Source organism: Polypterus senegalus, chromosome 4 (assembly GCF_016835505.1).
Source record: "Polypterus senegalus isolate Bchr_013 chromosome 4, ASM1683550v1, whole genome shotgun sequence".
NCBI classification, from domain to species: Eukaryota; Metazoa; Chordata; class Cladistia; order Polypteriformes; family Polypteridae; genus Polypterus; species Polypterus senegalus.
The window spans coordinates 47,821,415-47,835,094 of record NC_053157.1 but is presented as its reverse complement, the minus strand read 5'-3'; the positions used below and the strand labels follow the sequence as shown (position 1 = coordinate 47,835,094).

At 36.2% G+C, this 13,680-nt stretch overlaps 1 protein-coding gene across 1 annotated transcript in view; it reads left to right on the top strand.

Annotated features, from left to right (window-relative positions):
* Positions 1-13,680, top strand: part of rasef (RAS and EF-hand domain containing) — an 87,185-nt gene that overhangs the window by 54,217 nt on the left and 19,288 nt on the right. Inside the window, exons 9-13 of the mRNA XM_039750577.1 lie at positions 4,889-4,971; positions 7,543-7,777; positions 8,377-8,520; positions 12,377-12,524; positions 13,479-13,560. Coding sequence (XP_039606511.1) covers positions 4,889-4,971; positions 7,543-7,777; positions 8,377-8,520; positions 12,377-12,524; positions 13,479-13,560 — 692 coding nt within the window. The remainder of the gene's footprint in view (positions 1-4,888; positions 4,972-7,542; positions 7,778-8,376; positions 8,521-12,376; positions 12,525-13,478; positions 13,561-13,680) is intronic.

Here is a 13,680-nt window from a genome sequence, read left to right as displayed (position 1 = left end):
CTAATAGTTTGCAGCAAAAATTGGGCATTACCATTTTGTGGCACAGAGCAGGCCAGTAACTATGGGATTTCCAATTAGTGAAGTTCCTGAGTTGTGCATTTCTATGTGGTATTTTTACACGTCTGGTGCATAGATGCATAGAAAATATCAGCAGGTTACATTTTTAAACAATTGTATTTGACTTGACATATTTTAAACCCACTTTTGGCGAAGCAAATTTCTTCTAATTTTGCATACGTGTTTAGTATCGATGACAATACAATATCTGTCAAAACCGATGTAATTACATAACAAATTTCTCCATAATCAACTGTTATGTGATGTCAATTAATGCACACACAACAATGACAGAGAGAGAATATAGTGCGATATAGGAGCGTACAAGTGAGAGACGCATCGGATTGCCTCCACTTGCCTCTTCCATTGAGTGGAGGGGGTAAATATGTGTGACGACTTAACTTGGTTACTCTTGTGAAGAAGTAGCCTTGATGATTATGGTGAGGAAGTATTGGCCTAAGCTTGCCATTCTGTCGTCAATATTTTCTTTTCACAGTGACTGAGCACTAATCCCATAAGAGACTGAACAGAAAAATAGAGACCAAAATATAATTATTTTTAGTATTCAAATAATTCTGCAATGAAGATATATTATTGTAATACTTTTAAAGAAGCTTCCTGTTTATAAAAAAATATTAAAGAAAAATTATTTGCAAAATACTCAAAAAGTAAAAAATCAAATATATTAAAAAAAATTTTTAAGTAAATTTATTTTATTTACTTTAGTTATAAATGCACTAAAAAACAAAAAATACATTTTTCCTTAAACACAATTTTTGTGGTTATATTGTGGGGTACACATAAATGAATTGATTCAAATAATTAATAGAATAGCTACTTTCATCATAAAATATTAAAAAAAACAACTTTGTAATTCCCCACCATGCTAAACAAGTTTCAAAAATGTATGTGCGCCCCACGATTTTATTTAGTATTTAGTGACATATAACCACGAAAATTGTGTTTAAAGAAAAAAAAAGTTTTGATTTTTAGTGCATTTATAACTAAAGTAAATAAAATAATTTTATTTAAACAAAAATTTAAGAATGCAGTGCAAAGCCCTGCAGTGATGAATATGGAGGAATATTTTATTATTGCTTTTACGGTTTTCTACGGATTCACTGTGATGCAGAAATAACACAGGGGAATATAGGCATGTGAACATAACCTTATGCTCAGGTGAAGGCATCAATTAGTTGAAAGAAAATCACATGTGTGGAAGTGAAATTGCAGAATGTCTGAATTTCATCTTTATGACTCCCATCTAATGTTACTTTCATGACTCCTGATTAGTGAAAATCTTCTTAACAGCAGTTGACTTGCTTGTAATTTGCCAAAGAGTTAGTCAGAATCACATCAGAAGTACATGGCTTGTTGCTACAGATTATACTTTTGTAGGTGGCATCCTAGCAAAGTGGTTGGAGTCTGGGAGTTTGAATCCTAGCCTAGTCAGTGTTTGGCTGGAGATTCCACACTTTCCTTGGCTTGTGTGGATCTTCTCCGAGTACTCAGATTTCTTCCCATGTTCCAAAGGCATTAATGTCAGGATATTTTGGTGATGTGATTTTAAAGTGGCCCTGTATGAGTGTTCATGAGTGTTTACATGAAAGTGCCCTTTAATGGACTAGCTCCTTGTCCAGGATTTGCTCCTGCCTTATGCTAGTCACTACCGTGATAAGCAGGCACAAACCTAAAATTGGATTAAATTGGTTTACTAAAACAACAGATGAATGGATGGTTATTCTGGCTCGCTAAGAGCAACTCAGCCTGTTTTGTTTAGATAATGCGCCACCACAGATTATCACCATGTTATCGGTAGTCAGTTATCAGCTCTTACCTTTTATACAAATTTCTGCTATCTCATTCTGGTACTACCAGCTTTTATTTGAATGGTTGATAAAATGGCATGTTTTGACTCAGCACTATCTTTCTCAACTCTTCATCACCGAATAGCTAACATGTGGTGAGTGCACTGGTGCAAAATGGCTGCTGGCGTATCATCCAGGAGAATGCTATGCATTGGTGGTAGATGAAGTGGCTCTATGAGAGTTACTGTTTATGTAAAGTAGTAGTGAAGGAAGCACCATATAAATTTTGTTTATTATTGTTATAACTTTATTGCACTTCAGATATTTCAAGAAAAAGTTTAATTGATGTTATAGCAGTCCTAAAGGCTTCTTTACGAACCATGGAGATTTTTTCAGAAGCAGTTAAATTTATCATGTTGAATATGAATTAAGAATCAGTGAAACATTATGAGGCTGGTGCATTACACTGCTTAGCTTAGACTACGTTCCCACTGCACCTGAAGGTAACTCAATTCTGATTTTTTACTCATTTCCATTATTTTTTTGTTTGACTATTCAAGTTAATTTTGCAAGTAATACAGATCAGGTAGGATTTTGAACAGGTATCTATCCTGAGTATGTCACACATGCACAAAATGAATAAAAATAAATACCATCTAATAGACTCCAACAGGACATGGAGCACTGTATATCTTCACATTATCTCCAGAGTAAGACATCTGAAAACTCAAGGCTTATGCTGATATGAAAGAGAAACAGAAAATTAAAAATTGTAACTGTAAGTTTAAGTGTAGTTATCACTACTGAAACTATATGTAGAATTGTGAACGTGAGAGGAGTCAAGACTGATGGGAGTGAGATGTGGAAGATCTGGGTGCAAAAGGAGGGTGTTTGATTATTTATGCTATCTATCCAAACGTCTCTCTTGAAAAGTATGCACCTAAAGTGTGCAGTTTTCATTGGAAGACAATTAGTAATTGGACTATAAATAAAATGTTTACAAAGTCTGCCACCTCTCATTCTTTCCATCATTGATATGCTAAATCAAGTTGTGTATGTGTTCATTAGATTTGGTGCCATGTATATGATCTGAAAAGTTGTGTTTACGTGTGACTTTTTGATATTCACTCCTGTCTAAAAAGACTGCTGAGATTCCAAAGAAAATTTTGCTTATGCTAGAAAGGCAAAAACAGCGTATGCACAAAAAAATCAGATTTATAAAACCATACGTACACCAGATCACACACTAAGTTCCTTTATAAATCTCAGATCAACTTAAAATTATGCATGCATGTACGCACTTTTAGCCACTCCCCACCACCACCTGCCAGTAACCATGTATATTCATGATCTAATCACCATATAAATTTGGCCATATTCCTGAGTGATGATTTTACTTTCAAACCACGAGAGGACACAGAAAATGAAGCTTCACTGAATGTGAAATTAAGGCATTACTGACATTTGACAGAGTTTAAGGAGTGACCAGAGCAAATCAGACAACCTATGTTAATAAAATAAATCTCAAATCAAGGATATTTTGTCCATAATTTTTAAGGTCACAGTTAATATACTGTAAATATGTTAATCAATAAAATAATTGTACGGTGATGTATCAGTAGCGCTGCTGTCTTGCAGCAAGGAGTCTGGGGGTTGTGACTCGGGTACTCTCTGCATGAACTTCGTACATGGGACAACATGGGTTTGTTCTGGTTTCCTCCCACAGTCCAAAGACAAGCAGATTATGTGGACTGGTGATGCTAAATCTCCTCTAATCTGTGTTTTCCGTCATTTAAGTATTGTTAGCGGTATTTGTGTTCTTTTTCATGATGATGACTGACTTATAAACTGATTTAGAGATCCTAGAGCTGAAGTGGCGTGTACATCACAGAGACCATTGAGCAGAAGTCACACAACCTCTGTTCTGTTACAGGCTCAGAACAACAGTGTTTAGAAAATGGATGGATTGATGAACATCAGGATGTGACTGATGCGTCATTGAAATATTCAATGAAATGAGATTTTCTGTTCACTTCCTTGTCCTGCCACCTGAAGTGGCTAAAATGTCAACTCCAAAAACGTATGCATAGAACGTATGGATGGTTTTCCATGCCAAATATAAAACCTCAACCTTTGCATAAAAAATAGCTTACACACATTTCTAAGCATAAGCAAGTTATACATGACGCACCACATCTGTGCCACAGATGAGTAAAAGTGGCCTGCTCTGGCATATGGATAAAACAATTTAGACAATATGGCATAATGTGGCACTGATATTTGAAAGGGTTTTTTAAATGGTCTACTTGTCATGTTTTCTTTGCTCATTTCACAGGGTTAGAAACACTGTAATATGAATACACTTTAGTTTTCTTTATGGGCACAGTGGTCACACAGTTGTTAGTTTTGCTGACTCACAGTTCCAGGATTAGAATTATGACTCGGTTACTTTCTGTGTGGAGTTTGGAATTTCAAATTGTTTTTGTCATTTTCTATGTTAGTCAGGTTTTCTTTCCATATCTCAGGTTTTCTTTCCATATCCCAAAGAAATGTGTATTGCTTTGACTGGCAGCCTTAACCAGGTCCTGTGTGTGTGTGTGAGAGAGAGAGAGAGAGAGAGAGAGAGAGAGAGAGAGAGAGAGAGAGGTCCCATCCAAGGTTGGGTCCAGCTTTGCAAATGATGATGCAAATATAGCAGACTCCACAACTCTGAATTGGAATATTTGGTTCAGAAGATGGATTCTCTAATCTAGGCAGAACATTATTTGTGCCAGCTTGATTACGTTAAAAAAATACAAGGAATGCATACCTGACTTATCTTCAAGGAACCATTCCGTTAAATATAGAAAACTTTGATAGGTTAAGAAACAGTAGGATTTCCTCCTGTTTAAAATATGCGGTTTACCTGATGTGTGTCTGCTGCAATATACTCAATATAATGTAATGTTAAGTATTTCAGCTTTCTTGCATTTCCTTGTATTACTTTTATTTTCACCTTTGACACTCAGTCGTATCTCTTTCAGCGTGTGCTCAACATCTCTCCTGTAAGCACTATTTCAAGATCCAGCCAAAAATTCAGTGGCCGCCAATCTCCGTTTTTTGATAGGTATGTTAAAAACTATTTATTTAATTATTCTACTGAAGTGAGCCATTTCATAGAGAGTGCATGTGTTCAGGAACAGAGCTATGAAATAGATCCAGGATTTCCTGGTTTTCAAATCCTTGTGTGCCTTAGCACGAAAGCAGTAAAGCTTGGTAAACATTTGTTCTTGAGTGCCAATCATGTGATGGGGATCACTGTACTGTATATTGCAGAGGATGGATCATAACCAAGAAAGGAGGAAGAACTTGAAGTAATCTGCTAATTTCAAGAAATATAAATTGTTACTAATTACTGTACTTTACAGGGAATATAATTCTTAAACTTCAAACTATGAATTGTATTCTCTACAGCAATTTACATGTTATATTTTAAAAACATTGCATAAGAATAACCTTCTTTGTTCCTACTGTATCCTGAGTTTCACATAATAAATATAGAGTACTAAACATAGTGTTGTTCTGTATAGTTACTGTATATCTTTACATCAATGTACAGGAGCAATTAAAAAAGCAAATGAAATGGTGGGTTATATCATACAAACTGTTGAGTATAAGTCAAGGGACATTATGCTTAAACTTTAAAAGGCACTAATGAGACCACACCTGGAGTTTTATGTGCAGGTCTGGTCACCACGCTACAAAAACAGGTAAAGCAGCCACTTGAAGAAGTATAGAAAATAGCAACCTGATGCTTCCCTGGACTTAGGGTCATGTCGTACTCTGACAGGGTTAAAAAATTAAACCTGCTTAGTTTCACGTATAGGAGACCACATAGGGACCTAATCCAGGTCTTCAGAATTCTCAATGGTATTGATAAAGTAGATCCAGAAGAATTCTTTCAGCATAACGGTGACTCACGTACTTATGAACATGAGTGGAAATTAAGTTAATTTAGAACTGAAGCCGGGAAGCACTTGATTACACAGAGAATTATGGGAATCTGAAACAAACTACTGAGACCTGCTGTTGAAGCACAAACCTTGTCAATCTTTAAGAAGTATCTAGCCTAGGAGACTTTGGAACACCTTAGCTATTACCTAAACAAATGAGCCTGATGGACTGAATGTTCTCCTCTCATTTGTCAGCCTGATGGACTGAATGTTCTCCTCTCATTTGTCAAATTGCTTTATATTTATATCAATCCATTTTTCAACTCTGGTGCACAGACAGCTAGTGCCTACAGTTTATAAATATCATTGGGTGCAGGTGTGGGAACCAACCCTGGCCTGGAGAAGGTGTCAATGCATCACAGAGCACACTTATGCAAATACCCACAATCTCACATATAAAGAGTCGCCTAACACACATCTTTGGAACATGGGAGCAAGACACATGGGCAGAACATCTGTATTCTGAATTTTGTGGACTGTACCAGTGCCCTGTTGTAGCACCCCAATATATAAATAGTTAAATAATATATTTACTGCACATTTTGAAATTTTCTTAATGTCTATTTAAAAACTGAAGAGGAATTTATAAGAAGCTAAAACAAATAATAAAAACAGTAAAAACATCCATTGAAACAGAAATCATCAGTTCACCCTAACAAATTAAATGTGTGCTATGTATAGTTTAAAGATAACCCTTTTTTGTTATTCTGAATTGCAACATTGCAACATTTAATTCACTAGTTCAGAAGGAATGGAACAGTGTGAGGTTTTTTATGGTGGCTGGAGTGCCACTTCTGCAGGTTGGAGGGCCTATTTGCAGTGCTAGATACTGATTAATATCAAAGGAGAGACTTAAAAGAAAACTGAGTGCCATTCTGAACAATGCTACACATCCTTTCTCTAATATATTCCGAGAACTTTCAGCCATTAAATTATTCAGCAGAAGTGTGACTGTGACTGCCAAGTCAGAACTTTTCCTTCTTTTTAAATTTTCTTTATTTTTAGTCATTCTGGTGTATATGTAGACCATAGTGTATGCATAGATATGTATATATCTTATCTTAAATGTCTTATTTATCTATTATTTATTTTTAAAGAGCTGCAGTAGAAGCCAAACTTCCCCCTAAGAACAAATACATATCTATCTATCTATCTATCTATCTATCTATCTATCTATCTATCTATCTATCTATCTATCTATCTATCGAAAATGAACAAGAATTAATAATATTTTGGATCAAAGAGAATCAGAAATTTGTAAATAAATAAAAAGAATGTTTAGTAACACAAACATGATGCTCATGTAATTTACTGTATATGGGTGAGGGGAAGACAGTTTTGTAGTTTAATCATTTAGGTTGTTTGGGTGATGATGATGAGAGCTGGGGTGTGATCTCATGTGTGAGCTGAGCTGTAATACAAATGGAGGCTAACCTACAGTATTTATTTGGAAAGGTCACTTTTATGTCTTTAAAATTGGTATTAATAATATTTATTTTTTGTACTATACAGTTAGTGTGAGAAACATTCAAAGCTATGCAAGATGTGGGTGTCTTGAGAACAGCTTACTCATTGACCATGAGTCATACCTTTTGTGCCTTTTTTATAATTGTAAAATTTATTTAGCAAACGCCTTTATCCTAGGCAACTTACAAAAGATTTTATATATGTCTTTGTCTCTGCAGATCTTCTCATTCTTCTTATGTAGATGAGGACTGTGATTCTCTAGCACTTTGTGACCCCATGCGGCGAATCAGTTGTGAGGTTGAGAGCTTGGCTGAGAGCGGCTTTGACAGTGGACTCTCTACACTCCGAGACTCGAATGATTGTGATTCTGAGTCAGAATACAGACTTCAAAGGAACTTCCAAAGGTCACAGGAGATGCAAGAGAACTTTGGGGGAGATGCTTCTGACAATGACGTACGTCTTTCATCTTTCAGTTCTGACCTTTGCTGTCTTAAAAAGCCATTTGTGTAAAGTGCAAACTAGTATTTCACAGGAGGGAGTTGCTTTTCTGTATTTTTAGCCCATCATAGAATTGTTTGCTTTTGATTTACAATACCTTACAGCTACAATTTGTGTAATTGTACTTATTAATATATTAATATATACATGTATACTGTAACAGGAAAGATGCTCAGTAAATTTTGCCAATACTTTAATAATAATGTGTCTCTTTTTAAGTTTCAATGGATCATATACTGTAAAAACACCTTGTTTTAAAATGTTCCCTGTTGAGGTCTGTCATTCTTCTCTTAGCAACCAACATTGGGGAAAGAGGCTGAAGGAGGACTCTAGACAATGTTTTCTCTAATAGATACTGTATGTTTACAACATTTGAAAATTTTTCAATTGCAAGCATGTTTGAGATGATTAACTAATGGTGCAAAAAATTCATGACCTCACACACTCACATATTTAAACAGCATTAACAACCTTAATGTTAAATTTAATAATATATATTGTTGAATATGGTACCTGTATTTTTTTTTAAAGAGCCAATTTATTGCCATGTATAGGTACCAGAAATTCGAGATGAAATTGCATTTGCATATAGTTCAGAAGGGAATGGATCGATGTTAGACTGGAAACCAGTGAACCCAGTAAGCAGAAGCAGCTCCGGAGCCTCAACACGAAAATGTATCTCTGCAATATCACCTCAGGTATTAGACATTTACCACATCTATTACAAAGATTTCAGCTGCTGTAATAATAGTAGAAATAGGATTTACCAATCCACAGTTTATAATGGTTTCATATATATTTTTCTTTTAGGTAGGTATATTTATGTACAGTTGTGGTAAAGTTAAACATGGAAAAAATGTTTAATGACATTTACAGGTTCAAACATTTTTGATCAGTTTCCCTTAAATTTGGTATTTTGATATGTTTGCTTTGTTTAATTCCAGTTACATCCAGCATGTTATATTAGCAGATTTAAACATTTCATTGCTAGATAAATATTTCCTCTTTCTTTTCTAGTTTAACATGGTGGGGCCGTGGTTAGTACTGATAATTATTTTGTCTTGCTATCATCTCCAACTGGCCATTCTCCTCAAACCCTCCGGCATCAGCAAGGCATTTTTGCCCAGAGAACCGACGCTCACTGAATACTTTTTCAGACCACTCTATGCAAACTGTATAGATGGTTGTGTGTGAAAATCCCAGTAGATCAGCAGTTTTTGAAATACTCAGATCAGCCTGTCTGGCACCAACAACCATACCACGTTCAAAGTCACTTAAATCACCATTCTTCTCAATTCTGATGCTTCAGAACTCAGCAGATTGTATTGTCTGTATGCCTAAATGCATTGAGCAGCTGCCATGTGATTGGCTGGATAGATATTTATGTTAGTAGTTGCAGTTGAACTGGCGTACCTAATAAAGTGACCAGTGAGTGTATACAGAGGGGCTTCAGAAAGTATTCTGATCCCTTCACTTTCTGTACATTTTTATTGACTTGTAAGTTTAATATTAAATGGATACATTTGCTATTTCTGCCATCAGTCTACACTCAATAACTCAAAATGACAAAGTGAAAACTTGTTTTCATAAAGGGTGGCAATTTTTTATTAATAAACAGAAATTGAAATCTCTCAGTTATTTAAGTATTGGGAGTCTTTGCTTTGGCTCTCTGAATTGTGCTCAGGTGTATCCTGTTTGCTTTAACAAAATCAAGTCACGAAGTCTATGGAATTCTTTGTAGATCTCCACGATAAAACTGTGGTGAGGCAAAGATCTGTGTAGGGGTGTAAAGCCATTTCTAAAGCATTCAGTCTTCTGAACAGTCCAGCGTCCTCAAAAAGCATGAAATATAAGAGGTTTGGAACCACCAGGACATCTTCTAAAATTGCTGCTACGGGACATTAAATAAATTAATTCTGATTAGCCCAAACCAGTAGTATTAGTACTGTCACATATACATAAAATTAGCTTGTTCTTGAGGATCAGGACACCTCTATAGAAGTCTATTTCTCAAAAAAAAACAACTTACGGTATTTCACAAAAGAACTGTGTTATTTCACAAAGAAATCTTGCCTTCTGATGCCAGTAACATCGTGCATGCACGTGCTTCAGTCTTCTAGTGACACCCATTGAGGGAAGGAAGATTAAATGTGCACGCAGCATGCAATCAAGTATCAAGAACAGAAATAAAGGTATAGGTATACATTTAGTTTTAATCAGGCCAAAGTTTTGCAAGTTTAGTACAGATGTTTTAACATCGGCAAAGTGGTAGCACAGATCTGGTATTCTTGCCTCACAATGCCAGGGTCTGCATGTGACTTGCCTGTTCTCTTAATGCATTTGTGGATTGAGTGTGTGTGCGTAACTGTAGATGATTACCCATTTTAACACTGATTAGTAGAGCTGTGTCAGTAATACTTCTCACTTAACAAAATACATTTAGTCCTTCATTTACTTTTTCCATCCTCAACCCAAGCCCTGGAAGACTACAGGTATAAACCCTGATTTCTGTGTTGCCAGATCACACTCTTTCAAAATATCTATAGAAAATAACTGGAAAAAAGTAAACACTTTGTTTATAGAGTTCTGTTCTTTGATTTCACACAACACACTCTTTCCTGTGCTATTGAGCCCTGCAATATTCACTGCTAACCTCTCTTACACTAAACTGAAGAGATTAAATTTATCGCTTAGCACATGCAGGATTAAATGTATACCTATAATGTCTGTTCAGCTCTTATCACTTGCTACATGTTACACACGTACTTATTTTCCTCACTAGTTGTCACTAGATGACCAGAGCACGCACATGCACCGACCACAGCAGGCAATATCTTTTTAAAATAATACAATAATTATTGCAAAATAATGCTATAATTGTTGCAAAAAAATGCAATTCTTTTGCAAAAGAATGCAATAATTATTGTGAAATAATGCAACACTTTTCTTAAATAACATATCATTTTTATATTGAGTGGTGGGAATAAGATTCCATACATTTCTACAGAATTGATTACTTGGCAAGAAAGCCTGCCAGGGAGTTACCAAGAGGCCCTTTGCAAATAAAAAAGGAGCTTTAATGAATTAATCTTAGTATCAAGCTATAAGTTACATTCTTCATCCATTTCTCACGGAGACATCTATACTGTATGTGTTAACTCAGTTTCTGGGAGACTGATATCCCGGTTTCTTTAACTGGAATAAGAGTATATTGTACATGGCTTTTTTGGGACTAGATTTCTGTTAATAACGAGCTTATTAAAGAACATTTAACATGCTCACTGAGAGTGTATTATTTAAAATAAATTACCTAAAATGATCAGTTTGATTTTCTACTTACTGTAAATATTGCTGATGATAATTTATTAGTTCTTGGTACCCCACTAATGATACTGTGTCACCATGAGCAAGTCACTTCACCTGCCTGTACTACAACTGGAAAAACAAAAATAATGCAACCAATCATATGTCTCAGATGTTATGAAGTGCCTTAGATAAAAGTGCCAAATAAGTAAATGGAATTACGAGATAACGAGTAGTACACATTCTTGTAAATACATGCAAATTAGTACATGAAACCATGGACCTAGGTAGTTTCCTGACATTGTTATACTCCCCAGTGAAACGCTAAAAGGCCCTTTCAGAAAAAAATGTTGTGTGCTTACAATCTAAACTAGCCACATTAGACATATTCAGATAGAGACATACCCAGAGGCACAGTCATTTTGGAAGAATATAAAATATGTTTTAGAAGTCTCTTGGGAGGTGAGATCAGTATGCTGCATTTCTGTGAGAGAATCATGGATCAGCAGGGCCTACCTCAGTGTTTTCTTATTTGGGTATTTTTTGTGGTCTTTTCTTTGTTTATTCTGATTTAAATACACCACTATTTTTTAAATTGTATTCTGTTTTGCACTTAGTTATCTTTGAGTACAAAAAAAATCAAAAATGAAAAGCAGCAGAGGATAATAAAGTTTAGCATAGCAGACAGGCGTGATCAGTGAGAGACATATGTAACATACGCTCATCTGTTCCCACCACATTCAGCCATCCTTTGGATGAGACGTAAAACTGAGGTCCTGACTCTCAGTTCTTTCAAAAGATCACTGGGCATCCTACCGTAAAGAGACGAGTGTATCCCAATGTCTAGACTAAATTGTCCGTCATGGCGTAGTCATTCTGAAACCCTTAATCATCCCTGGTCTCTAATTGTCTATCTCTCTCTCCATTTCATCACCTAATAGCTCATGTGCGGTGAGCGTACTGGCCCTTAAATGACTGCAGTCACATCATCCAGGTGGATGCTACACATGAGTAAAGGTTGAAATGGCTTCTCACTCACTATGTAAAGCACTTTGAGTAGTTAGAAAAGCACTGTATAAATTGAAAGTATTATTATTATTAATAATAAACAATAGAAATTATGATGTTAAATGTTGTTTGCAAAATGTTTGCTTTTAATGAGTTTATAATTAATTTAAGTGGAACCTGCAGTACAAACATACTATACTATATTTATAATTGACTATAACATACTATGTTTTTAAATTTCAGGTTGATAAAATTGATGGAAATTTTAAATTTCCTTCATCTGAAAAAGCTTACAAGATTGTCCTAGCTGGAGATGCGGCAGTGGGGAAATCAAGCTTCTTGCTTAGACTTTGCAAAAATGAATTTCGAGGAAATACAAGTGCAACCCTGGGTACATCTTATCATTCCTTTAATTATTTCACTGGCTGCTGATTAAACTGATCAGTACGATTTTAATGAAATGTAATATATTACAACTCAAATGCAAGTACTACAGTATGCTGTGAGCCACCAGGGTATGTACAGCCACCCTAAACCAGACACAGACAGGCTGGAGACAGATTTTGCCACACAACACCCGTTTATTTACAATTGGGGAATGTTTCACCCAGCTCCCCACAGCACAGTGTACCAATCACCCAACAACACAATAGACAGTTCCTTCTTGCTGCTAGTCCTTCTCCCTCCACTCCTCCTCAGGCTTTGTCCTCTTCCCCCCAACTCTGGCCATTGAATGGTGGCACTGGCCCCTTTTTTATAGGGCTGCCAGAAGGACTCCAGGTGCCCAATGAGCTTCTTCCGGCCACACTTCCGGGTGTGGCAGAAGTGTGGCCAAATAAGGCCCTGGAAATGTCCATGCACCCCCTGGGAGGTGGCCATGGGTTCCAACAGGGTTGAGCCCCCATGCTTATGACCCGTGGCCCTACTGGAAACCAAGGAGGCTGCCCTCTGTCCTGAAAATACTCTCTCCCCCGGTCCTCCCACACTCTATTTATTTAGTTTCAGTATGTTTTGGATTTCTTCCTCAACAGTATCTGAATTGGTCAGCATCATGCACTGCCTGGTTTGTCCAAGTTTGCGGATATGTCAAAAGAAACACTCGCTACTTACCATTAGTACTCTCTCCCCCGGTCCTTCCACACTCTGGGTGTCCCAGCCGGGCAAGAGTACCGGCCACCCGCCACAATGAAAAATCTGAGATATCATGAACAAATTAGTCCAGGGAGAGGTTTAGGATCCAGGTTAACAGTCTACTAAATCTCAGCCTATTAAATATAGATGAAACAACTGTTAAGTTTTACATTGATTCAAAGTAATGTAATCCCCACAATTTTTTTTTGCTCAGGTGTTGACTTTCAAATGAAGACTTTAATTGTTGATGGGGAACCTACTATGTTGCAGTTGTGGGACACAGCTGGACAGGAAAGGTATTAGCAGTTGCATAATCTTTGTTTATAACCCTCTACCTGATATGTAAAAACTCTTTTAATGTACTTTGGCACTATTTTTGAACTCTTTTATTTTGTGTTGTGTTCTCTTAAGCGGTA